The sequence below is a fragment of the Emydura macquarii genome, unplaced genomic scaffold (genome assembly GCF_026122565.2).
Source record: "Emydura macquarii macquarii isolate MOO-44397 ecotype Brisbane River unplaced genomic scaffold, CSIRO-AGI_Emac_v2 contig_1390, whole genome shotgun sequence".
Lineage (NCBI taxonomy): Eukaryota > Metazoa > Chordata > Testudines > Chelidae > Emydura > Emydura macquarii.
In genome coordinates, this window is record NW_027131527.1 from 20,868,484 (window position 1) to 20,894,581 (window position 26,098).

The window sequence follows — 26,098 nt, forward strand, 5'->3', positions numbered from 1 at the left end:
GTCTGTGCAAAACTATTTGTGTGTCTGTGGTATTAGCTGAAATAAATCCACTTGATTTTATATTTTAACGAATTTATATGGAATTTTTAAGTGAGATGGCAATTTTAACTGCTTCTGTTATATCAATAATCCCAAAGGCCTTCCTAGTCTTTCAGGATAATCTTTATTTTTCCTGGGTTTTTTTAACTTCAGAAATATTGGGTGTATCAAGTCTGATGTTTCCTGGTTTTGCTGGAGCATCTTTTGTGTGGGGTCATGCAAATGAGTATTGTGAGATCACAAGCCCTACCTGAAGGCAGGAGTGGGTGTGCATGTGCGTGTGTGAAATGTTTAACAGAAACATCCTTTCTCCAAAATGTTCATTAGTCCATTGATTGTTGTCAAAGCAAAACAGTTTTAAGTCTTTCTTCTCTTAGTAGCTCAGCTTTGTCTCCTGACTCTTATGAAGTCATAATATAATTAGTTCTCCAGTTGCTGTAGTCTTCAGGCAAAACAAAAATATAAATTTCTCTCTCTTAATTTCTGCTTTAAAAAAAGCACAAGCCCTTTCCAGCCTTCTCAGGGCACAAATCTACTTTTTTCTCTTCCTTTTCAGGTCACCTTCAAGAGTGAGTTTCTGTCCTCAGTTATCATCTTATAGCCTCCTAAATCTTGGGATTACAAGGATCTGAGAGCCCTGTTAGGCCCCTGGTCTATCTTATGTCAAGAATTCCTGTGTTTTCTATATTCAGGATCTCAAGGATTGTGAGGCCATAGAATATACAATGTGCATTGGGTCTTGTCTACATGGATGACTGTATACCATATAACTGACCAGTGCAAGTTCTTGCTTATACCTACGCAGCACATCAGCAGTTGGGGTTTGCACTGGAACAACTGCACCAATAACCAACTTTAAACGTCCCCACCCTCTGTGTACACAAGACCTTAAGCTATTTTGCTACTGATGGTGCCCAAAAGTTCAGTGCATATGCTTCCTATGTCAAGTGAGTGAAGTATGAAAACTCTACTCCCCACAAAAGCAATTCCAGAACAAGGGCACTGAATTCCTCTGAGACCTCACAGGAGGATCCCCCAGGAATATAGGAATGGTAGTAAAGCCACTTGTATGCATCAAGATGAGCAGATGAACAGGCAGTTCACTCCTGGGGATTGATCTTGTAGCCCCACTTCTTTTTGTGCTTCTTGTTGCCTGTGGGGCCTTGTGATGGCAAAAGTCAAGATAATTATGCCTGAAGAAGAGTAGCTGGGGGTCCAGTGCATGTGAGTGGAATGCAGTTTGTAATGACCCTTGTGGGAAACATACAGGAATCTGTTATCCAAAAGCTGAGAATTTGGGGTTTTCCTTTGGGAAGGAGGAATCCACAGGTCTCTGCAAAGATGAATGAAATAGCCTTGTTAGCACTTTGTTACCCAGTTCTGTGGCATAACACAGGATACTGAAATAATTAAAGTTTTGAATATGCACTAATATTCTTGGGCTTGTCTCTGCTGCCTTTTTTAATGTATTTGGGTGTTCTCATTTTACTGCTCTGTAGCGGTGTGAAATGCACAGGTTGCTACCACAGGGAGCAAAGGGGACACAATGCCACATGAAAAGAGGGAATTTAGGACTGTTAGGGTGGGGTGCAGAGTTATCTCCCTTTTGAAATAGGCAACAGAATGCCAATTTGGGAACTACTGCATTAGTAACATATAATTCAGGCCATTGCATTGTGCTAGCATTATCTGTGCAGGGGATGAGGAAGTAATTGTTAGGCAGTAGGATGGAGACAGATTGAAATGAGCAGTTAACATATCAGCATCACTTTTACTTGAGCTGTTTTAAACTTTGTTTGATTTTTCATTTTTAAATTCCAGAAACCAGAAAGACTGCCTTTGGGGTTGTGTACACCAAGAAAACCCCCCGAGCAGCCGACGAGGAAAGCATTCTCCCAGTCTGCAAGAAAGCCAAGACTGAAGCATGAGGATCAAACCCAACTTTTCAGCTTCCACAGAGGCCTTTCCTCCCACGCCACCTCACCCAACAATTCATTGATTCATTATTTTAATTTGTTCAGCTAAGAATTCTTTTATTGAAAAAAAAAGTTATATTTCTGCAAGAATAAGGATATTGAAATTCATAACATTTCACCGCAGCAGAATGATCTTACTGTTGTTGGCCAAAGGGTAATCTAGAACTGGTTTGCAATTTTTGTTAGAGCGGCAGTCTCTTTCCTACCACTCCTAATCCCTGGAGGTTATAAAGATTGTGTACAGTTTGCAATATTAGAGTATGAAAAATGTTACACCATGAACTGTACAGCTACATATGTCTCTTTATCCATTGACATGATTTTACAATTAGTCCTTTTAAAACGTGATCACCCTATCTTCTCTTCAGCAAAGTTTAGAACGCTTCCAGATACTTCATTTTACAACTGCAAGCCAGTACCTGCAGCCCCCACTCTCCCGCCCAACTGGCATAAGAAAAATAGTTGCCTGATGAAGAATAGAACTCTCTAATTTTGTTTCATTACAGTTGTGTGCTGCAACGGAAATGTTGGCATCTTTGAATTGCAAGGAAATCCCTTATTAGTTACTTGTATTACAAAAGCGCCTGGTGACTTGATCCCCATTATACTAGACATAATACAAAGATACAACTAAAATACAGTCCTTGGCCAGAAGAGTTTAAAATCGAAATACAATATGAGACAGCGGCTAGTTAGAACAGACAGACAAAAAGAGCCTAAGGTAACATTGAGATGAGTGTGATCAATGTGACAAGCAGCGGTCACAACTTACCAGCTGCCTAACCTAGGTCTAAGTAACCTTAGACAAATAAAACTTGCATCAGAATCTATGTTCTCCAGCAAGAATATCCATTCTGCTACCACTTTCTTCCCTCTGATTCCTACCTCAATGTATCTAATTCAGATGCCTGCAAATTATAATCCGCTCCATCCTGCAAAACGTTTTTAGGGCTGTTTCAAGTCTTGATTAAGGCTTTTCTTTTGATGGTAAACTAATATGAAAGAAAGGTAAAAGATAGCAGTGGAACAGCTGTGTCTCAAACAATGACAATTTCAGCCCTGTGACCACCTCCGGAAGCAAGCTGAGAAATGCAAATTATATCTTGTAAAATACCACAGGTATCCTTTCGCGGTTGATCTACAGAAGGTAAAATTCAGCATCTGGACTAAGCACAATGGATGGAGTTTTGCTTTAAAATACACTAATATTTTTAGAGATGGTGTGTGTTAATCACAAGGAGCCTTGACTTTGAGAAGTGTACAATGCACTTTTTGCCCTTGATGCTGTTGATTTTCTTGGACTTTGTGCATGATCTGCATCAATCATTGGGTATAATTATATTAGTTTGTTGTTTAGAGAATCATAAACAAAGTTCTGATATTCTGGCTGAAACCAAAGGGGGCGACCAAATCCTGCTGATTACTACATGCAGGAGTGGCACCGTTTTGCCATGGCCAGAGAGTACTTGCTTTGAGAGAGAAATTGCTTGTTTGAATGATGCATAGGGAGGCCTAAGAATGTGGAACAAGCAGCATGATGATCTTGCTTACTATGTGTTTAACATCAGGTCAAGGCTGGAGATAACAGAAGCTGCAAGCAAGGTTATTTGTTCTTTATCTCCTTCCCCTCGAAGCACTGATAGGAAATTTGGAGACATAACATTAAATTCTTTAAACTGAATTTTTTTTGTATTGCCCTAACCTCTGATGCCTGGACTGTATAAATATTTCTCAAGTATAAATGCAGACAAAATAAAAAATCAGAGCCTATTTCATGTCTGAATTCTGTTGCTAGCTTTCATGGATGCTGAGCTGGCCTGTTGTACAGAAGAGTGGTGTAGCTGCAGTAAGTGGGTAGTGGACAGTGACAGGGATCTACTATGACTCTACAAAGAGGAGCGTGTTCTTAAATCCCAGCATTTACAGAGATTTTTGTAAGGATTTCCATATAGTGGGCTGGATTAATTAGGGGGTACTTTGGAAAACACTTGTCTGAGAAGAGGATTGTCTGTTTAGATCTCTGTTGCATCCAGTATGATAGGTGGCTTCTAATAGAATTCTATAGGTATTCCTGCTTTGTGAATAGATCGTGTCTGTGCTCTTTTATTGTCACATTTGGTTATAATCACACTCGTGCAAAACCCTACTTTTGTAATAAAATATTCATGCAGTCTGCCAAAGTCTAAATATAATTAACTGGTTATACATGACTGACTATATCCCTATCATGTGCAGCAGTGTATCAGGAGTTGATTTAGGTTTCTTTCCAGTGTTTGCTGGCTAGAATGACTGGGGGTGGGGGATGTAGCAATGGGAAAGTGGTAGTTCTCTCATTTCGGAGGCTGCTGATGTCTGATTTTAATTAGATGCAGTGTATAAAGCCACTGTAACATTAACAGATCTAGAACTCCCATGACTGGTGCATCCACAGGGATTAGAGTAAGGGACAGGAGGAGAGATTATAACTTCACTTCCCCTACTAAAAGCAAAGGGAGAGCTGCTCCTCTTCTCCCAGCAAGAAGGAATACTGCTCCCCCTCTTCCTTGGCGGGTGCTGTTCAAGTTCCCCATCCTGTTTGGATCTGCTTTAACTATTGCTTAGCTGAGGAGCTGATGCCTACTTCAAACTCAAATCAAAACAGAAGTTTTACTGCAGGTATTGACCACTGTCTTTTTTTACACAGACACAAAACTGAAAAGGCATTTAATAATGAAAAGGTGGTACTTCAGAGCTGGTAGCTGAGTAGTTTTCTGAAGATACTGTATACCTAATCATTTAGCTAATAAAGGGAAGGAAGCAGACTGTGAGGATCATGGTGCTCCTTCAAAGACTTCTAAGGCCAGAAGGGACATCATGCTCATCTAGTCTGACCTTATGCACATTGCAAGCCCCAGAACCTCTCCCACCCATTTTTGTATATGCTGCAAACATCTTCTCACTTGGCAGGATACACTCAGATAAAAAGAGCCATACACGTTTATTAAATTTTAAATAAGATCAATACAAAATGTACATACAAAGCAGTATACATTTACAAATATACATCTGTCTTTCCTAAATCAGTATATCCCAGCTTGTCGGAGGTGCACGTTCCTTCACTCTCATCCTCTTACCTTCTGAACATTGTTTGAATCCAGCAACCAAACAATTACTTAATGTTTGACTTGGGCTTCTCTATCAATAACGATTGGCTAAACAACAAAGCCCATTTACTGAACTGTTCCTTTAATTCCATTTGGCATTTTAGTAAACCTTCCATTGCTTTCTACTGTCTTTTACGTATTGCCATGCATTTAACAACTTACTCTAATGCTGAGAGTTCAGCGGAGACAGCAACAGAGACCAATATTAGCTAATTAGGTCTATTGAAAGGCTTGACAGGAAGCAGCTACTACAGTTGAACTGTTGACTAAGTTATGGGTTAGGGAGGGTGTTAATATTGCTGATTGATTCAGGTTACCATGGTAGTAGCTGTAGCTCTGTATAAAAGCAATGGTAACATGACTTGACAAATCAGTTGAACCACTAACAAAAAATAAAATAAGGCAACTTTAAATCAATGGAATTTTAACAAACTGTCTTTAAATATCTCTGCCTCTTCGTTCTAGAGTATTCCAATAAAGGCAGCTACAAATAATCCAGTAGGATAAGCAATTTTTCTTCAGTAAAAATAGCATGTTCAGTGCAATTTTTCTTGAGGTTGGTTGGTGCCTTTAAACTGCTGAAGAGAAGACTCGTTTTCTCCAGGCAAATATTTTTTTTTCCTCTCTTCAGAATGTGTCTATGTGGGAGTTCTTGTAGGACTTTTCTTTAAGGCTGTTGAATATCTCTTTCGTGCCATTCTGCCACTGAAGAACAAGATCCATAGGGGTTTTCTCTTTCTATTCAAAAGAGTGAGGGGAACCAAGTTTAATTTCAGGTGGTGAATTTAAGAAAATTAATGTCCCTGTTTTCTTGTTCTGTGTGTGTGGTACATATGTCTAATGAACAGTCTTTCTGCATTTGATAATACGTAAGTTCTGACTCAAAGTCATCACTATGATACCAAGTGCCTCACTCTATAGATATGTTCCTGCTCCTTTTGAAGTTGGTAGCTAAAAATATCCATTAGTTTCAGTGGTTGAAGGAGCTGGTCCTATTAGCTGATGTCCTGATCAATAATAGAGCACACTAATTTCATCTGCTAAAATATCTAACTCCTTTCAGTTAAACTAAGTTTATTTTGTTTTAGCTTAAATTAATTAGGAATCGACTTAAGATAAACCATAAACCACTCTTAAACTGAAACAAGTGTCTACATAGGGGTTTGTAACAGTTTAACTAAACAGATTTAAAAATATACCTTAAGTTAAACAGGTAAAACTTGTATAGACACGGCTTAAGAGAGCAAATGTTTGGTTTTCAACACTTGTCGTTCTGTGCACATATGCTGATGAATATGGTCATTAAGGCCTACATTACAGAGGGACCAAACAGAATGGACTGAGGAAATTGCCTGGCAGCCTTCGCAAAATGCTGTACCTAGGCAGCAAGGCAGATTGATGTTCTCCAAATTAATTGCAAAAGTTGGTGATTGACAGTAATAAAGGTCACTTTCCAGCCTGCTATCCTTTTTGAATTTTTTTCCCCTGATTTTGTAAGTGGGGATTAGCTAATTTGCTGTATTTTAACAACCAGTTACAGATATCTTCCTGTTACTCCATAGCTGGTATTGGCAGAATAACCAAATGCAAAAAGTCAGTTTTGGGACTTCCTAAATTAATCTTAAAGTTCTGCTTAGTCAAAGTTCCCTCCCCCTCCCGCTCTTGATTTACAGGTCCACGGGTCAGGTTTCTAATTAACTATTCATCCAGACACACAGCCAAGATCTGCCATCAGCTGTGGGGCTGACTGGCATAATAGGACAGATTTCTTTTTAGGAGGTTAAGAGTCAGTTGTTGTTTCACAGATGTTTAAAACATTACCAACATACAGTGCAAGTGCAACAGGTTGTAACAAAGAATTGCTCCAAAAGAATAATATATTTTGGATTTTTTTAAAGATATGTCTCCTAGGTAGATATTAAGGTTGGGCATAATTTTAAATCAGAGCTGGATACAATTTTTTGAGTTTTAAAAAATGTACTGAAAGTTTTTCATGAAATGCAAACCAATTTTCAATATGTTCTACTTTAATCTTCTGTAGGAGGTCAGACTAGATCATCAGAAGGGTCCCTTCTGGCCTGAAGATCTATGAAACTGTTCTGATGGGGAAACTGTATTATATCTTTTCTGTTAATCTTACTTACACAGTTCTTTATGTTTAGATTTGCACCATACAAAATCAGGAGCCTAATCATTTTGTAACGATTCATCCTCACTGCATCGTGCATTGGAGTGTCTCCTTCCTAAAATAAACATAAGATCGATTACTGGCTTAGCCTCTTCAGTACTCACAACATTCACAGCTGAACAAAGCACACGGTAATTGTACAGTCAAGTAGAATTATAAAGGCATATGTCAGCTCAGTGCTAGATTGTAATTGAGAGGTAGCTTCTGTGTTAAATAAGATATATAATTTACTTACTCTGTCTTTGGCATTGAGGTCTGCTTCACAGGCAATGAGGTGCTCTGCACATTCATATTGACCTGTCCTCACAGCTACGTGCAAAGGTGTACTGAGCAACTAGTAAATGGGAGGGAGAAAACAATCAGCGGGAGCAGGTATCAATGAAAAATCATCAAATCTGATTTAGAGCCAATATGTGGAGAACAGCTGCCAAAATAATGATTTATTTGCACTGAGGATCAATTTTTCACATCCAACTTAAAAGGGCATAAAAGAACATACCTTGTCTCTGGCGTTTCTGTTTATTCCTTTGTTTAGCAGGAATTTCAGAACTTCCAGGCTTCCTCCACGACACGCCCAGTGAATAGCAGTAGATTCAAGCTACACCAAGAAAACAACCAGAAAATAATTGAATTCAGAATTTCAAAAACCAACAGATTAAACAATTGTGATAAAATTTCTAAAAATAATGCTGATTTTAATTCAGTCTGACCTAACAGTAAGTCAGTACTCATTGAGCTGTGGCTTTTAGCATCTTTTCTTATTTGGCTCTAATGTCTCTAGTACTTCTGATTTGTCATCTTTCATAGTCATGACATGTTGTACTTAAAGGCAATGGGATCTGCCAACGCTGCTATAGTAGGGTGTTTGGGCCTGGTTATGGGTTACTTGATTATTATAACATGCCTTAAATTAAACCTTTACTAAGACAGTTTTAGCTCATGTGCAGCTTTGTTTTTCTACACAGTAATTTAAAACGATGTCCAAAATTTTCAGATCTGACTGTCTGAAGTCAGGCTCCTAAATCTATGTCGAGGACCCCCTAATTTTAATTGAGCTGCTCTTTCAAAAGTGTTCAGCATCCACAAATCCCAGTGAAATCAATGGGAGCAGTGAGAGATCAACACTTTAAAAATCAGGCAACTTAGCTTTGAGTGTCTGTTACGGATTTAGAAACCTAACTGGGCAGCCAGATATGAACATTCTAGCCAAGGGTAGTGTTCAGTGTTTGATGCCTAGCAATATGTATTATTCTGTTTTGATGCCTTTTGAACTCCAAAACATAAATAAAACAAAGCTCATGGGAAAGAAACATCTTTTCCAAGCTCTTCTCCAGATGCGCAGACGTCCCTCTTAACATCTATGTCCCAGGCTTCCTCCTGCCCCTTGGAAATCCTTCTTCCCTTCTACTCTCACCTCCAGTCACTGGAGGGTTAAGTGAGGCTTCTCTGATCCCTGCTATGCAACAATGATGCAAACGGTCAGGAGTTCAGAAGCAGCTGTGAATGCTGCTGTTACTCAACTCCACTTAGGGACCCCATTCCAAAAGAGTAGTGCTCTCCTGCTCAGGGCTGAAATGCTGGCCTAGGTGTCAGGGTGTGTATTGCAGTGCACCTGGGGTAAGTGGATGAGCCTTTGGCATTTCTCTACCACTTTGTAGAGGTGACAGGCCTGGAGTAGTATCCTGGCCCCAGATTTGCTACTCTTCTTTAGGCTTTGGTCAGGCTCTGTTGTGAATAGGCAACAGAAGTTATATGCTGGGCAATCTGCTTCTCATCCTCACATCTTTCAACAGCCATTTTGGGGAGGGTTGAGCAGGAGGGACAGGCACCCTTTCTTTATACCCCCTTCTCAATAGTCCTGTTTTTGGGGTACAGTCTTACAAGCTGCTCTGATCACTTGTGACAGGCCCTGTAATTCTGATCTCTCTTGTATGGGCTTTTGGAAATTGGCATCTGCAAGATACGGTTAGCAGGATTTACAAAGAAACAAACAGATGTGTATACCATGTCTTGGAACTCAAGTTGGGCTCCAGCTTCCACTAACTTTTCCACAGCCGTCAGATGTCCTTCTGAGCATGCCCTGTGCAATGCAGTGCGTTTGTACTGTCAATTAAAACAGTGATAAGTCAAATACTGTGTGTGGCACAAAGAGATCTGTGAAATCCTTTTCCTTCTCATACCCTGGATGATAGCGCAAACGTATTTTATGCTGATTCATTTTTGAGTGCTTATGTTTTTGAGACCTTAAATCTGCTAAATTTTAGTAGCAACTTTTCCTAGCTAAGAGCTGCCTATCCAACACATTTTAAATGGCATGAGTAATACCTGCAACGTGGCATTCTAATTAAAAATCTTCTGAACCTCTTGAATTCCCAAGTCCAGAGATGACACATGGGGTGGGGACATGCAGGGTCACATGACCCTCCAGATTTGCTGTTTGGCTTGTCCTGAGCAGGCTCATACAGACTGAGCATGCTCTGTAACACTGCTGAAGCTGGCTGCCCTCATTCTGCCCCCCACCATCAGCAGGCACCGGATATCTCTGCCCAAGTCCGTGTTACTATGTTGCCAATGCACTTTTAAGCAGGGTATAATGTAAGGGAGCAGACAGTCCCTTCCCATCTGGGAATGCGGTAGAGTCAGCTATCCAAACAAAGACGTGCTTTTTAAGAATGAAAGAATCTGGTTTTTATAACTCTGCAGAAAGGCTTCTGTATTGTAGCTCATTGTCATAGAATCCTGCAGCATTGAAGGGCCTTTTGCCAAAGGAAATCAGGGTTTCCTGATCACCATCATGTTTCCCATAAATATGCAGACTATCCTAAGTAAAATATACATTGTATGTTCCCAGGGGATCTCTTTAAAGCAAGAAAACGTAAGTTGTTTCCTGTAGTTTATTCTTTCTCCTTTATGCAACAGAAGGATAAGAGAGACTACAAAATGTAATGGAAATTGTAATTTTGCCTAACTACACATAGTAATCACTTTTACCACTGTGTTTCTGAGGTAATAAGTATAAAAGTTGTACCTTATCACAAGCATCTGGATCCCCTTTGTCTGACAGGTATTTTTCGATTACTGGCAATTTATTCTCCAGTGCAGCTTTTAAAAATGTAGGTACATCCACTGGCCCTGTCTGATGGAGACAAATGTACAGAATATAAATGTGTGTTACAACTGTACACTATTCCTGAAATCCCAACAAGTCTTTCACAAAAGAATGTACTTTCTAACAACAGAACTTACAATAACTTCTGTTTCAGGTTCCTTTAAAACAGGCACTTTCACTTTTGTGCATTTTTTCCTTTTCTTTAGCTGAATAATTTTTTCAAGATCTTGCAAGTTTTCAAGTTTTGGTCTCTCCTCTAGCTTTTTTTTCTTGAGCTGAATGAAACAAGCAAATGATAGGAGTGAGTCTAGAGGGAATGTAAAACTTGTTTTCTTTCAGCACAGCAATGCAGTTTATAGTGTCGATCAGCTAAATTCAAACTGGAAATAAGATGCTAGTTTTTAACAGTATGGGGTAATTAAGCATTGGAATAGATAATTAAGGGGTGTAGTAAATATTTCATCTCTTGTAGCCTTTAAATTAAAATTGAATCGCTTAATAAAAGCTATATCCTTTTAACCACAACTTGTTGGGATAGATGCAGGAATCACTGGGTGACACTCTACCGCTTGTGTTATATAGGTCAGACTAGACTATCATGATGGTCCTTTCTGACCTTAAAATCTATGAAACCGGAAATTGTGATGGCTGAAATGATACAATGGATTGCAAAAGTATCTACAAGTAATTTTTGCTTCTGTATTTCCTTGATCCCCGTTCTGCTCATCTAATTTCTGCTCTAAGAGCCCATATAGCATGTTGTAGTAAGTGGATTCACACAAGCTATGAAGGAAGAAGTTGGCCCTTTGTTTTTCCTCTATGTAGCATAAAATTCCCATTTCTGCATATTGTATCATTTCCCACAGAATTTAACAGCCAAATATTGAGAGGTGCTGAGCACCTATATCTCCTATTGACTTCAAATACAAGCTCCATGTCCCCAGAATCTTTCAGGATGTGGCCCACAGTTTTTCTCCTGCATTATTGTGTAGCTGATGGCTTTAACTTAAGGAAAATGTGTCTTTAAATGAACTCAAGGTTCATACCGACCTGTAGTTTCACTCAATATTATTACACTGCAGTAATCTATTAAAAATGTCACTGCTGTCCTTAAAAACTGGTGCTAGTAAATGCTTAAGGCCTCATTCAGATCTGGAGTAAAAAGGTGCAGTGAAGTCACCTGCTTTCAAGTATGAATCTGGCACCTAATGACTAAAAAGCTAACTGATCAAGAGCCAGATTCTGCCACTCTTACCCATATTGAGTAGTCCTCTTGACTTTGGTAGAACTACTCCGATTACTTAGGCATCAGCTAGCTCCCCTGGAGAAGGCTGATTGGGGAGGTGTAAGCTAATTAGGTGATCAGGTTTGGAGCCTGGATGAGCCAATTATATCCCTCTGCTGATAGAGTAAGAAGGTCACAGGAAGGCAGTATTACGGTCATAAAAGGAGTAGTCAGGGCCTACATAACCTAGTGATCTCAAGGGAGGGTGATCCTGTTTTCCTCAGGACCTGCAGGAAAGAGCTAAAGGTAGAGATATCCTGTATATAATATTGCTGCATAGGACTGTATTGGTGTTAGAGCTAGGAATGTAAATAAATCATGCGAAGTTGCTACTCAGTGGAGAGACTGAGTGGTTTCTGGGATATCTGAGGGTGGGGCCAGAGCGTGCCCTATAACAGTACTACTCAAGGTGAATAAAGTTAGTGGAATCTGGCCCTAAATAGCTAAAAATGTAAAATGAATTGGTGAGCAGACACTTCATATCTATTTTTAAAGGGCATTTTCATCAAATAGCTTCAACTTCCTCTGTTTTGGATGTGCTCTGCAGTAAGGTCCTCCTCCAACTGCCACTTTGAGTCCGTGGAAAGGCTCCCCCTGGCTTCATTTCTAATAAGCCTTCCACAGGGCTTTCCGGAAAGAAACACCCTTAGTACGAGGAGATCTCGGTACAGAACCCTGGGCTGGGAAATGGGGTGTGTGTGTGTGTGCCAGTTTGGGGAGCGGGGGCTGTTCAGCTGATAATGGTGACAATAGTTAAGTTTATGAAGTGGGGAGCTTTTCCCATACATGCCGGTCCTTAACATATGCTACAGCTGGCAGTGGGTATCTTCTGGGCAGGAAAGACTCCTAGTTCCCCAGTTAGAAATTACAAATGAAGAGAGGTTTAGCAGCAGGTTCACAGCATTAGTGGCCTGATTCAAAGTCCATTGAAGATGGACTTCTTTCCTTTGATTTTAGTGGGCTTTGGATGAGATTCACTGTCGTCCTCACCGGGCAGTGAGCTGCAAAGGTTTTACTTCTTAAACTCCTCATGAAATTGTTTGAGGTGGAAAAGAACAAAATCATGTGGCATTCTCGGGATACACAACTACAGCAATCACATGATGATAAAAAATGAACACAAAGCCAAAGAGCTTACCTCTGCCTCTAGCTTTTTCTCCTTCTCATAGGTCAGGTTTCCTCGGATCAGGGAGTGTTCAGGGAGTGTCTTCAGGTCCTCTTGTTTCTCTAATCTTACAGCAGCTTCATACTCTCCATTTTTGAAGTCCTCCGGGAGGAAACCTCTAGTCTCTTTACTGTCACTCTTTGTCCCCATCACCTGTAAAAGGAAACACAATGTTTTGTAATTGGAGCACCAAGTCTTAAGTACTCACCTCCTGGGAACACTTAATAGCTAGAAGCCAATTGCAGTGTGTTTTTAAAAACAAAAAGCAAAAAACACCCATCTATGTGTAAGTGTTCCATCTGCATTTGTGGTAATCAGAGCCCAGTGCTTACTCACACTCTGCAGCAGGATTAATTTTATGACCATGGTCACCGTGATTTCATGCAAGGCCTGAGCCAACATTTATAGAAGTCAATGGAGAAACTCCCACTGATGTCAGTGGATGTTGGATCAGGCCCTGTAGTAAGTATCCTGGATGATAAAGTTCTGAGTCCTCTTTCTGACTGGCTGAGTCTTGGTTGCTGCTATCTATGGTAACAGTAGACTAGTGCAGCAAGTGTCTCACTACAAAGCCAGCATCTATCTATCTATCTTATTTCTGTCACTTTTCCCATTAATTTTTATCCCGTGTAATATTAATCAGAAAGTCATAGAAGTTAGGTGGCTTTTATGGATCTTTCCACCTTTATCAACTCACTGTCAGTGCAAGATCATTCCACACTATTTACAAGAACAGTGCTGCAGTGTGCAGACATAGCTGAAGATATACTCTGAGTCTCCAGGATTTTGTAGTCTAATTCAGACACATACAATACAGTTAAAATAGGTGCGATACATAGGATAAGGGCCTGATCCTCACACATTAAAGTCAATGATAAAGTTCCTATTGATGTCAGTGTTGCAGGATAATAGCAACTTTAAGTAGCTTACACACATCAAGTGGTATTCCTGTGCCACAACACAAACAAGAACAGTCTTTTAAAATGTTTCCTGTGCTTACTAAAGTGCCTTTGAAATGTATGTGTTAACCTTGTATAATTGCATGGTGCGGTTTGGGATTTATTTCACTAAAATCATATGATGTGAAATTGTTTTGTAAGGAAACACTGTTGCACAATTTTGTTTCTTGGAGCATTTAGCACTGCAGAAATTGGAGGGGCCTTGCAAAAGAATTTAAGACTAGTATTTACTAGCTATGTTCTACAGCAATTCTGTCTTAAAGTATTCCTCTGGGAGGAAAAGGAGTTTCCTGAGAAATTTAGAGGAACTTTGGAACTTTGTTTGGTCAGGTTATTGGTCCAATCAAGTTTTTGTTAGGCTGAACACTACAAATTCAACATTCAAGCTGATTGTTTTAGACATTCTTTCAAAAAACTTCTTAAACCATGGAAAAGAGTTTATAGGACCTTTTGTTAGTGATTGTCAACATTACATTAAAAGTACAAAGGAAACAGTCTTGGAGGACGAGATCTAGATCACGTAAACACCTTTTACTGAGTGCACACTTTTAAAATGTGTGACTTAAATACAAATACAGCAACTAAGCTTAAAAACAAATTCAAAGAAGTATACAATGAATGCTAGGCTATCCCATTCCTTCTGGTGAGGCATCTTCCATTACGAAACCCTGTCAACTACTTTGTTATATTACGTGGGGAAACCCAAACCCCAAGGAAAAATTAAAACAAGCTCTTCCTAGCATAATGTGGTATACATATAATTATGTACCCAGAATATCACAGTGATGGTTGTCCTTTTAATACCTGTAATAATAAAGACTTGCTGATCAGTTACAATGAAAATCCTGAAATAACAGTAATCGTGAGTGAAAAGTAGCTTGTACCTACCAGCTCCTCTACTTTCAACGTCATCATGTTTGTCGGTGGTTGTAAGTTGTACTCCTTTATGGATGGAATCCTCTAGTGTTTGAGGCAGCTCTGCTGCGACTCACCAAAATAGCTTAGCTTATATATCTTTGGGAGAACTTAGACTGAGTGAGATAATCTTCCAACCTGGGAATCCAAGTACATCCCTAACCCTGCCAGCTCAGAGGTAGGTGCATTCTCATTCCACATGTTAACTAGCCCGACCTACTGTTGGGGTCAGGATGGGAGGGGGGTGTACTTGGGGAATGAGTTAAGCTTACAGTCTAACCACACTGAATATGTGACTCATTATGCAACGTGAGCTCATCATTCCATTGGCAATGACTAAATAGCTCAGCAATGCTAGTCATTCTGTCTGCCCAGTGCCCAGTAGGACAGCTGTCTGTTGATACTGCTTTATTTTTATTTTTCTCTCTCAGACCATTAGGAGACACCGGAAAGGGTAAGCGACCCTTGTACAGCACTTGTAGTAATATCTTTCTGATAAGTGGACTGACAACCTCTTAAATTTTGGGAAGCCATTATTTTCATTATGGCCTATTCCTGGCCCGTAAACAATTTTAGAGGAAAAGATTAATCTTATCATGATGGCACACTTCTATATTTGTTGGAAGGAATTCTCTGAGGGGATTATTAAGCCAGAATGTTGTCTCTGGTGCTAAAAAGACCTATGACATGTTAAGTTACAGTCCGTGTAGGATGTCAAAAACAGCCAGCTTTGCATTTTTCTTGGAAGCTGTCAATGATTATAAACATAACTTATGACCTGTTACTCTACAAAAAAAGTAAAATAATTGCTGCTTTCTCAAGCAATATTCTCCTTTAGAATCTCATGGAATATAGGTGCAAAAATGATCTACTCAGGCTTCGTCTACGCTTACCTGGCAATTCAGCGGCAGTCGGTGGGAGTTACACAAGCTACCCAGAGTAGCTTGCATAATTCCCGTTGACCTCTGTGCTTTTCTGCACGCTGTCTTCACTGCATTGCATCGACAAAGCACTACACCACTTTAGGAGATGGTTTTAGTATGTCAGCTTCCTGACCGATTGAGCAGGTCTACACTGACCATTCAATCGATCCAGATAAGTCGATCTGATGGCAGTGACTTTGCCGCCGTCAATGTAGACATACCCTTAGCAAGTGGACGTGGCGATGTGTATTAAATGGGTAATATGATATGGGCAGAAGCAACTTTTCAGATTAGTACAAAAAAGTGTACAAGCTCCTCAGCTGCCAGAAACCAGCATAGATGCATTGACTACAGTGGGGCTATACTAATTAACATCAGCAGAGAATCTGGCCCTGTGTCCTTTATAAAAGGAAGATCTGTTAACCTTTACATTTAGAGTACAAGGAGAAATCTGGTTTGTCACTTTCAAATGCCTAGAGCCTCAATCCAGCAAAGCACAAGCTTAACTTTAAGCATGTAAGTCACAAGTTGAACTACTCAGGTGCTTAAAGTTGAGCATGTGCTTAAGTGCTCTGCTGGGTCAAGGCCTGAGTGGCTAGGCTATTTAATAAAACTGTGTTCATAATACTGACCTTTCAAGGTCTCTCTGCTCACCTGATCTACCCACCAGTAACTTTGGATATTTCTAAACGTGTCTGCTAGTCCCCATCATACCTAACCTCTGCCCGCCCTTTCCCTGAAATGAATCTGAACATCAGGTGGTTCCTTAACTACTCAGATAATGTGAGACTTGGGAGATTGAGCCCCAGAACGAAAATAGAGTTTGAATAGCTAGGGTATTTCTGCATCTCCCTTCCCAAACATAATACCTCCCAGTATATTCCTCCAAAATATTTGCTTTATATTGCATTTTAGCCAACTTTCAAAATACTTTTGTGTTCCTGTTGTACGTTAACTAGACCAGCAATGAACTCTGGCTTGGCTTTGCTTTGTTTGTAAATGGGATATTACAGGGCTTCTCAAACTGTTTCATAGGTCTGCTCTATAATTTAAAATTTAGACTGACATAACTACATTGCTCAGGGGCTTGAAAAACAAAACTTGAGCACGGTAGCTATGCCAGCCTAACCCCTAATTCTGGTTACAACCTGATATAAGCATGATGTAGATGCAGCAAGGTGGATGGAAGAATACTTCCGTCGCCCTAGCTACCTCCACCTGGGGAGGCAGAATACCTACAACAAGGAAAAAAAAAAACCCTTCCATCGCTGTAGGATGCATGTGCTCTACGGTGCTAAAGCAGCATAGCTATAGTGCCATAGCTAAACCACTGTAGCACCTGTAGTGTAGACATGGTCATAGTGTGGCCATGTCTTGTTAGAGAGAGTGTCTTAGGGACACCTCTCTTCCCACTTGCAGCTGGCTGGTCCACCTCTGATTCAGTGGAAGCAGGTGATAGCCACAGGACTGATGTGAGAAGGAAAATACAAGAGTGGTTGGCAGAATAGTTTAAAAATTATTTAAGAAGCTGCAAACTTTTTTCTTTTATTTAAAGCTTGATTGCCTTTTTTCTTTAAATGTTTTTATTTTACTTTAAAAAAGGGGTGGGGCTTTCATATATAAGAGCATACCAGCAAAATCCTTAATTAAAAGGACCAAGGAGATGGATCTTTCTCTGCAACTAGTTCACAAATCTTGAACTCAGATCAGGTTTCCACAGATCCCCATGCTTTCAGAGACAATGCAAAACCCACTTCTCTGACCAACTCTTTTCACAATAACCTCACAAAAAATAAATCTGCAATAATTAATTGTAAAAGTCTAGTCCCTAATGACTTCATTTGTAATGTTGAAGGTAGTCCGATAGCAGTAAAAGGTGACACTTAGAAACCTGGGTTGACTAAGAGTAAAATCTGAATTGAATTGGTGCTAAAGGATTGAGGCTAGAGTCTTGCCTGAAATTAGTGTAGTGCCCTTAAAATCAAGAGACCTACATTAATTTATACCAGCTAAGAATCTATCCCAGGTTCTCAGCACAATCACTTGATAGTCACATAATCATCCATTAGCCTTCTTTTCTCTTGCTAGAATAGAAACCGAGTACTCACCCTTCGACAACTGATTTGTCATATCTCTGTTAAGATAACAAATAGTCAGTCAGTGGTAGACATGTGCAATGGAATTCTAAGAGTACATGGCAATCTGCTAAAGGTTAAGGGGCAGAGTAAAGGTCTGCAAGATGTAAGATTGTGAGTAAAAAGTGTAAAGGGAAATAAGCTGTGTATGATGTAGAAGTATCTTTATTATGTACCCTACTACCACTCAAGAAGTTGGTTGGCTATTATAAAAGATTTTTATGTGGGGAGGTGGTGTTGGTTTTTTTGTTTGTTTGTTTTTTAGTTTAAACAAAAAATTAAACAGGCTCTATGGAAAACTTTATGCATAACGTGGAAGATATTTCCACATCCTATGAAGTTTGCCATCACGTTTTTGATGCAGTCATCACTCTGCTTAATTATTTTGCATTTTAAATATCTTTGCTTTGCCCTTTGCATCTAAGAGGTTGCCATGTGCTCTTTAGAATGCCATTGTGCATAGCTGTCACTGTCCATCTGCAACTTTTAAATAAGTATGGGCATGAAAAATCAGTTACTGAAAAGTAATTACTTGCTTAACAGGGCACTAATCCAGCACAAGTGATCAAATCATGATTTAATGTTCCTAATTGTGTATATAATTTACATACATACACACACACACACCTAGGAACAGTAAGCCATCATTGGTTTATTCATGCTGGATAGTGACCTTTCAAGTGAGTAATTGTAGTTGTGTGTTTATTTCTTTGTGTGTAAATGTGTAATACACACACACAAATTAAAACTTAACTACAATATTCATTCTTGCTTGCTTTTGGAACTTTTTTCTCACCAGCTACTTCTTTCCCCATAAAGGAGAGGAAACAATTATTTATTTGCCTAATAAACTCTTTGGCATTTCTTGCCCATGAAGGAGATATGCTGCTACGTATACATTCTGTAGCTCCCACCCTAGCTTAGCCAGCACACTGAGATGTGTTCTATGTATTTTCTTACATGTTAAAACATGTTTAGTGCTGCATGTATGTAGTTGTGTAAAAGGCTGCTATCAGGAATCACATTGGCTCACAAAGAATAAAAAGCTGTAGTTTAAAATTACAAATGGAAAGTTATTTTAAACTTAAAAAATTTAATATACAGCAAGTTATTAAACTAATGATGAGGATGTCTGGAAATCCCATTGGTTGTGACCAATTGTTATAAAAGAAACGCTGACCTCTCCTAGTCTGACAGGTGTCCTCTCTGAACAACACACTCCTCTGGTGTCAGAACCCAAAATAGAAATGAGTCAGTAGTTGTATCACTCACTATGGGATTTAAGAGCGCTCTCTAGGGACTTGAAGTTTGGTTTTGAGTTGGGGTTTTTGATCATAATGGTAAAAACATTGTTTATGTCTGAAACTCAGGATTTAAATTAATTTCAGCTCTTGAGTTTTATTATAGTACCCTTCTTGCAACACAGTGAAACTGGCTAATTCACCCTGAGCAATCAAAGTTAACAAACTGATATAGTGAAGCAAACAGCAGAAGTTCCACAGTCCATGGAGAGTAGGAAGAAATTTTGCCTGTAGTTACAGTTGTAAATCCTTAGCACAAGCCAACAAGACTGTCTGTTTTCCTGTACTCTTGCTCTATGATCTGTAGATCACCTCTTCAGCTGAACTTTCTCATTTATACGTTTAGGGCAGTTAAGGGAGCTATACCAATTTCCAACAGCTGAGATCTGAAAATATCACAGGCCAGAACCTATCTGTGATGCTGGCTGGATTAAGGGGGCCCTTGAGGTGTATTAAGGAGCTCTGATTACTCCCTTCTACACAATCTCGTGTTGGGGGTGTGACACTGCCTGGATTGAGGGTGGAGGGGGCATTTAGTATATTATTTAACATCAATATGTCAGAATCATAATTCATGTGAGATATGCCATGTCAGGTACTGTTAGAAAGGCTATAATGTGCTAAGTAAGATGATAATGTTTATGTTCATGTGTCATATGTGTAATGGAAGTTATGGCTATGTTTGTACCTATATTTCAATTTGTGCTGTGTTTCTGGGCAACACCCCAGACAGGATGGCTGCAGCACTAGTCTACTTAATGGCCCATTAAGGAAATTCACAGGTACAATGGGCCCAGGGGGAGAAGCCAGGGATATACCTGATGAGTCACCAGAACTTACTCATGTGACCCTGGACTCCATCTTATTCCTGTAAATTTCCACAAGCAGCATGGCAAAGGCCAAAGGACATAAAAGGCAGCTGCACCACATCCATTTTGTCTTCAGTCTTCACTTGCCTCTGGATCAATTCATCTACAACTGAACAGAAGCTGTGAAACACAGGACTGAGACCCATCCAGGTACTGGATGTATACCAGAGGGACTATACAAGCCTGCAAACTCCACAATTCTACTAGAAACCTGATATATACGGACTTTCAAATCATTTGTATGTCTGATTGCTTTAATTCTCTAACATTTCTCTTCTAGTTTTTCTTTCTTTTTATAATAAACCTTTAGTTTTCGTTACTAAAGGATTGGCTGGCAGCGTGGTATTTTGGGTAAGATCCAAACTTGTATTGATCTGGTACTATGGCTGACCCTTTGGCGTCAGGAGAAACCTTTTTGGTAAAGAGCATAGAGTTTTAAATTACTGGACCTAGTGGCTGATTGGGCGCCAGAGACTGGAATGCAGTAAAGGGGCTGTGTATATTTTTATTTTGGCTTCTTGATAACCAGTGTGGGGAATCAGAAGCACTGTTTGTGGCTGGTTGAGAAGTCTGACTTCAGTGTTGCCCACCAGTGCTGGGTGAATCTGCTGTCCTTTTACAGCCTGCCCTGACCTTGGCATTTTCAGGTGACTACCCTAGGCACGGACAGGTCACACTATCACCAACACTTCTACGTCAATTAGATCCATAAAACTGCTATGCAATCTAGAAGTCAGGAAACTAAGGCAGAAGGAATTGGAGGGATATTGTGTTTTAAAAGTATGAGGGAGTTTGGAAAGAGCAATGAGTTTAACTCTTAGCAAAACATCAGTGTACCAGACTCTCATAGTCAAACTAGGAACATATTTGTTTTATATTCTTAGATACACAGGTTGTTAGGTTTAAGACAGATATCTAAATTCTTGTTTCTTTTAATTTATTGATGTCCAGATTTAAATGCACAAATCTACTTCCTAGTAAACTTTCTGAAAAGCTAACTTTTTTTCCCATGAGATGAGGTTTTATTGGCAGTGAGATGGTATTGGGTTTTCATCTAAGTTATTTTTAAAAAGTATCTCTTGCGATTGTCATAGTAACAATCAAGGGGAAGGAGAGGAAGCATTAATGTAACTTTGGAATTATTTCACATCCAATTATGTATGACATCCACTTGGGATAGGAGAAGTACAAACACAGAGGAAAAACAACTTTCTCCTTTTATTCAACTTGTTAAAGACAGTAGATATTTTAAAAATGCAATCTGAGTTTAATTTTAGAAAAGTTGGTAAAAGATCCCTCTTTTTGTTTGCAGTTTCATAATGGAGGCAAAACTGGTGTTGGCTTCACCTGAAAAATGTCCATTATTTTGTAATGCATGAAAGTTTGGAAAGGGTCATCTTTTGGTATGTTGGCATGTGCTTTCTGCATTTTTATTTCAGTCAAAGCTGTGGGAAATGTCTAAGCGATGGGTGGAGGGAAATGAATAGCAAGTGACTTCATTTCTCTGGGCCTGCAAGCTGCCTGACTTGATCCGGGAGCAACTTCATTTTTAGGGAGCTGCAGCTTAAAGGGTAGCAGAGACACAGTAGATGGATTTCACACACAATTATTTTGTCTCTGCAGACATACCAGGCCAGAGGAAGTTGGATGGGGGGCGGAATAGCAGGGAAGAGCAATTCAGCCCCTATTGAAGGCACCTAATACTCTACATCAGAGGTTCCCAAACTCTACCACATTGCATACCACCAACGTAAAATGCCACCACCTGTAGTACCACCACCAATTTTGGGGGGGGCAAGAATGGTGCCAGAGCAGTTACACTCACAGCAGCTGGCCAGGATCTGGAGGGGAGGGGGCAGAATGGCCAGGCCACCATGCTGCTTGGGGGCGGGACCACTGCTGGAGCAGCTCCTGGCTAGCCGCTGTGAGTGTGCCCAGGGTGGGGATGGGGGCAGAATGGCCGGGCTGCCCTGGGTGCTTGGGGCCATTGTAATCTGCCCCTGCAAGGTCGAGCACCACTGGAAGCTCTGTGGCTGGACCCCCAGCAGCAGGTGGACGCATACCATTGGGAGGTGACCTGCGTACCACAGTTTGGGAACCGCTGCTCTACATGGAGCTGGAAAAGTCACAAGGTGGTTCTATGCTGCCTCTTAGACTAGACTTTGCTGTAACAGTGCCCAAATCTAGCTAAGATACATCTGGGCTCTGAATGGCTGCTTCCATCCATTTCCAAATCTCTTCAATCAAACTGGCTTGCTGCTGTGACCACTGTACAAGAGAGAAGAGGTGGTAGGCCTCCCCTTCAATATGTAGGGGCTATAAGACAGCACTGGCCCTGCTGCATAACACTCCCTTCCTTAACCAGCAGGAAATATGGAATTCCAGCAGTGAGACATGTGAAAAGGTTCCCTGTGTCTCTGTTCTGAGGGTGGGAAAGATGAACTCAAATAAGAAAGTGAGAGCACTGAAGCACAGTCCTCTGCCAGAGCTGTGCCTGCTAGCACCCTTTCTGATCTTAGAAGGGATTGAATTTAATGGAAGCAGCACAGTTCTGCTGAGCAGACAGAGGGCGGCAGGCCCTGGCACAGGCCACTCAAGGTGGCTCGCTGACTCACTGGAACACTGCTCCACGGGGCATCTCTCTCTGAGTGCAGTTGGGATTTTGAGGCATGTCAGAACAGACCAGAATAGAAAGCAGACCTACATCTATGCAGAATTGCAGGGCCAAACTCCCTTCAGAGGGAGGCTCAGATGGGCCCTAAGTATTGTTACACTCCTAGACCTGGGATAGTTTTTTAAAAATTGGAGTTGTATTAAAAGCCCAAATACAGTTTGCGCAGCCCCATTGCTACTCAGCCCTTTCAGAGTGTGCACAACTCAGCACTGGTTCAGCAGTAATCCCCTTTGACCTCCTCAGCAGACCTTCAATCCATGAAGGGACAAGGCACAGGTAAATCTAACCCTGACTTTATGGGTGCTACACTGCTATTGCTGGTCATGAGCTATAGAAGTGTCTGCACAAACACTCATTGTTAAACTTCTGGATGGAGGGGGAAGAGACAAGACTCCAGTTCCTCTTAGACCTACATTACAAATTCTACATATTCTACCTTTGCACGGTTGGGCTAGAGGGGGAGTGTGTGGCACAGAGCTCACTTATATGAATCCATAAGCTAAGATAGTAAACTGAGGGCTTCCTGTTTTGTTGCCTGAAGTAGTAAGAACAAATACAGGTGACCAAGAGAAGGAGGAGGAATTCTGGATGCCAGGGTACGTGGAGGATGGAGAGAATACCAGGCCAAAACGCAGAAGAGGCTGTGCCACAAAGCCAGAGTAGAAAATGACTACAACTGTGATACTTTGATGTTAGCTATATTTAGCAATTTTGTCCACAAAACATAAGGGTAAAGGGATAGGAATATAAGCTATGAGATGCTGATTCAGACTGTTGGTATTCTTTGTTTAAAGACTGAGTTTCATTGTGTCCTCTCTTGTTTTCATGTTTTGCAACATGGTAAGAGTAGTTTGGTTTACCCTTCATCTCTCTCAATACCATTAATAGGAAGGATAGGATAACATAAGAAATTATCCAAACCATTGCCAAAAAATTGATCTTGAACCTCTAGCTATCTTCATTATTTTATTCTACATACAGCTCTACATTTCCTGTATTTGGTAGGAACTAGAATCAGAAACAGCAAAACAATATACGAGGCACAGATGAAGCCAGAATGTACTAGAAATCTTATGAGAGAGACCAGGTTTTCAGCCCAGTTAGATCTGGAGGAACTTCAGTTTCTTTAAATGCTTATACAAATGGAATCTCCACACTTTGTAGTTTTCCCCACTATTGTCCATGGGCCATAATTATGAAAAGTAGAGGCTGAGGGCTGCATTCATACTCCCACACAAATGCACACCAGTTTTGTGTGTAATGCTGTTGGATTTGCATACACAAATAGGTGAGTATGCATGACCTTTTCCATGTGACTTCGCCCCTCTGCTCTACATGTTTCATTCTAGAAGTCATGGAAGCAATTCTTTGTATGGTGGTAGAGAGGAAATTCTGGTACTGTTCACTTTGAAGGGAACTGGCAAGTTGCATTTCCTAATACCCTCAGTCACTTGGCAGGAATATATCTATACTTTGAGCTGTAAGGTGTAATTCCCAGCTCAAGGAGACATACCCTCACTAACTCTCCTTGAGTTAGAGCTCTAAAAATAGCACAGCTATGGCCAAACAAGCTACAGGAGGGACTAGCATAGGAAGAGGCAAAGACTAGAATAGTTGCTGCAAACAAACAAAAAGCTAAAGAAAAGGGATTTTGGGATAATGACTTTTCTGCCACAGTGGAAAGAAATTGATTAGAACAGAATATTGCAATGTGACTTGAAGCTACAGTCAGTTGTAAGAACACTTAGGTATTAACCTGTATTGTTTTATCCAAAGTAATTCTGCTGTGAAAGCTATATACTAAATTAGTCATTACATTACTCATTACTGCTTTGCACAGCCTCTGCCCTTGCAATACACATGTAGGGAAAGCATAGGGTAGAGACTTCTGAACTGTGAAAATGTGGTACCATTTCTAGTATAAGCAGACAATCTAGGGAGGAGAAATGCATTTCAAGAACTTGTATCCATGCTTTGCTCCTCTCCAGAGCTGCATAGCTTATTTTTCACTGAAGGATTTATAGCACAAGCCAACTCTGAAGTTGGAACTGAGGCTGTCTTCATTCAAGGGTTTGAGGGAGGAAGAGAACAACTTTCGCTATTGGCCAAAACTTGTTTGGGAAAACAAAAGCAGCCTCTTGTTCAAAAGAAACATTTGGAAACTAAATGAGCTCTACATCTTAATGTAGTCTTTCTGAAACTTTCTAACATCGAAAGACTAATATTCTACAGGAGAACTATTAATACTTGCATAAAAATATCAACATGTTTGCAGGCTGTGATTAAAAACAAGACTTTGGCAACATTTTCATTATCCCCTGGTGCCAGCTATCATTTATGGACCATCCCACAATCAATAATAAGACAGGATCAAAAATCCCAGCTTCTGATATTAAGGGGTTATAGTGTTGTAGCTGTATATATGCTAATCCTACTTGTTAATCTCTTATCAAGGTGTCCTATTTTTCTTAGATCTCACTGTAGTTTATTGAGAGCAGTTGTCACAGACATCCTTAATCCCTTCTATTAAATTACTGTGGGCATTCCACCCTAAACTATCCTGCTTCATCATGTTCAGAGCAATGACTTGTAAAGGATGTATTTTCCCCTTGATACATATATCTCCATTAGTATCCTAGGATTGCATACATTTGTGTACATATGAACAACTCCTTAAAGTATAGGACTTGGTTTTTATTTTACTGAATACATTCACAAATCAGTGTGCTCATTCGTTACTTAGGAACATTTCAGTTTTGCATATTAATGGAGCATGGGGGGAGAAAAGACATGTTTCTCTGTATTGTCCAGTAATAAAGGCAGGAGGACACATGGTGGCAACTTTATCAGTAATGGCATTTCTTTGATACCAGCAGGTTTTTGCATACACATATAAATATTGTATAACTGTATGTTGTATTACATCCAAAAAATTAACTTTGCAATCTTAATGCTTTTATGTGCTGAAAAGTTAGGAAATGCTGTACTTGAAGTTGCATGTCCACGCTTAACTCAGCCCCCTTGTGTGTATGCATTATATTGACTAATATATGCTGGCTAACAGAGCATGTATACCTATAATTAATAATATGTATTATCTGTACCCCATATATATAATTAGTATGCATTCAACACAAATAGCAACAAGCACAAATATTATAGCAATTATATAGCCTGAATTGGCCTAAGATTTTTATATAATCCTGCTCATTTATGCTAAGTATCCCATAACCCCTTGCATTGACTGAAGTAAACTTTGGCTTGAGCAAAGAGGGAAGCTGTCAAGATCAGGACAGAAAAGTGCTTTACTATAGCAACAGAAAGAGTTACTCTCACAGGCCTGTCCTGGAATGTCCCAAAGGAGGAGGACAAGACATATGGTTGTACTACCCTAATATAACCCTAAGAGGTGCCTTC

General features: G+C 40.1%; 2 protein-coding genes across 4 annotated transcripts in view; one reads left to right on the top strand and one right to left on the bottom strand.

Annotated features, from left to right (window-relative positions):
• Positions 1–5,559, top strand: part of RPP30 (ribonuclease P/MRP subunit p30) — a 29,630-nt gene extending 24,071 nt beyond the window's left edge. For 2 of the 3 annotated variants that reach the window (XM_067552821.1, XM_067552822.1), the window contains exon 11: positions 1,861–5,559. In XM_067552821.1, coding sequence (XP_067408922.1) covers positions 1,861–1,967 — 107 coding nt within the window. In that variant the 3' untranslated portion in view covers positions 1,968–5,559. Of the gene's footprint in view, positions 1–595; positions 987–1,860 lie in introns of all 3 variants that reach the window. The other variant, XR_010920676.1, reaches the window with a different exon arrangement.
• Positions 4,974–14,837, bottom strand: ANKRD1 (ankyrin repeat domain 1). Its single transcript, XM_067552820.1, has 9 exons — positions 14,753–14,837; positions 12,879–13,058; positions 10,593–10,730; positions 10,375–10,482; positions 9,351–9,449; positions 7,846–7,944; positions 7,582–7,680; positions 7,303–7,401; positions 4,974–5,896 (listed from the first exon to the last, which is right to left on the bottom strand). The coding sequence occupies exons 1-9, from the start codon at positions 14,777–14,779 to the stop codon at positions 5,786–5,788; spliced, it is 960 nt and encodes a 319-aa protein (XP_067408921.1). The 5' UTR covers positions 14,780–14,837; the 3' UTR covers positions 4,974–5,785.
• Between the last annotated feature and the right edge of the window lie 11,261 nt (positions 14,838–26,098).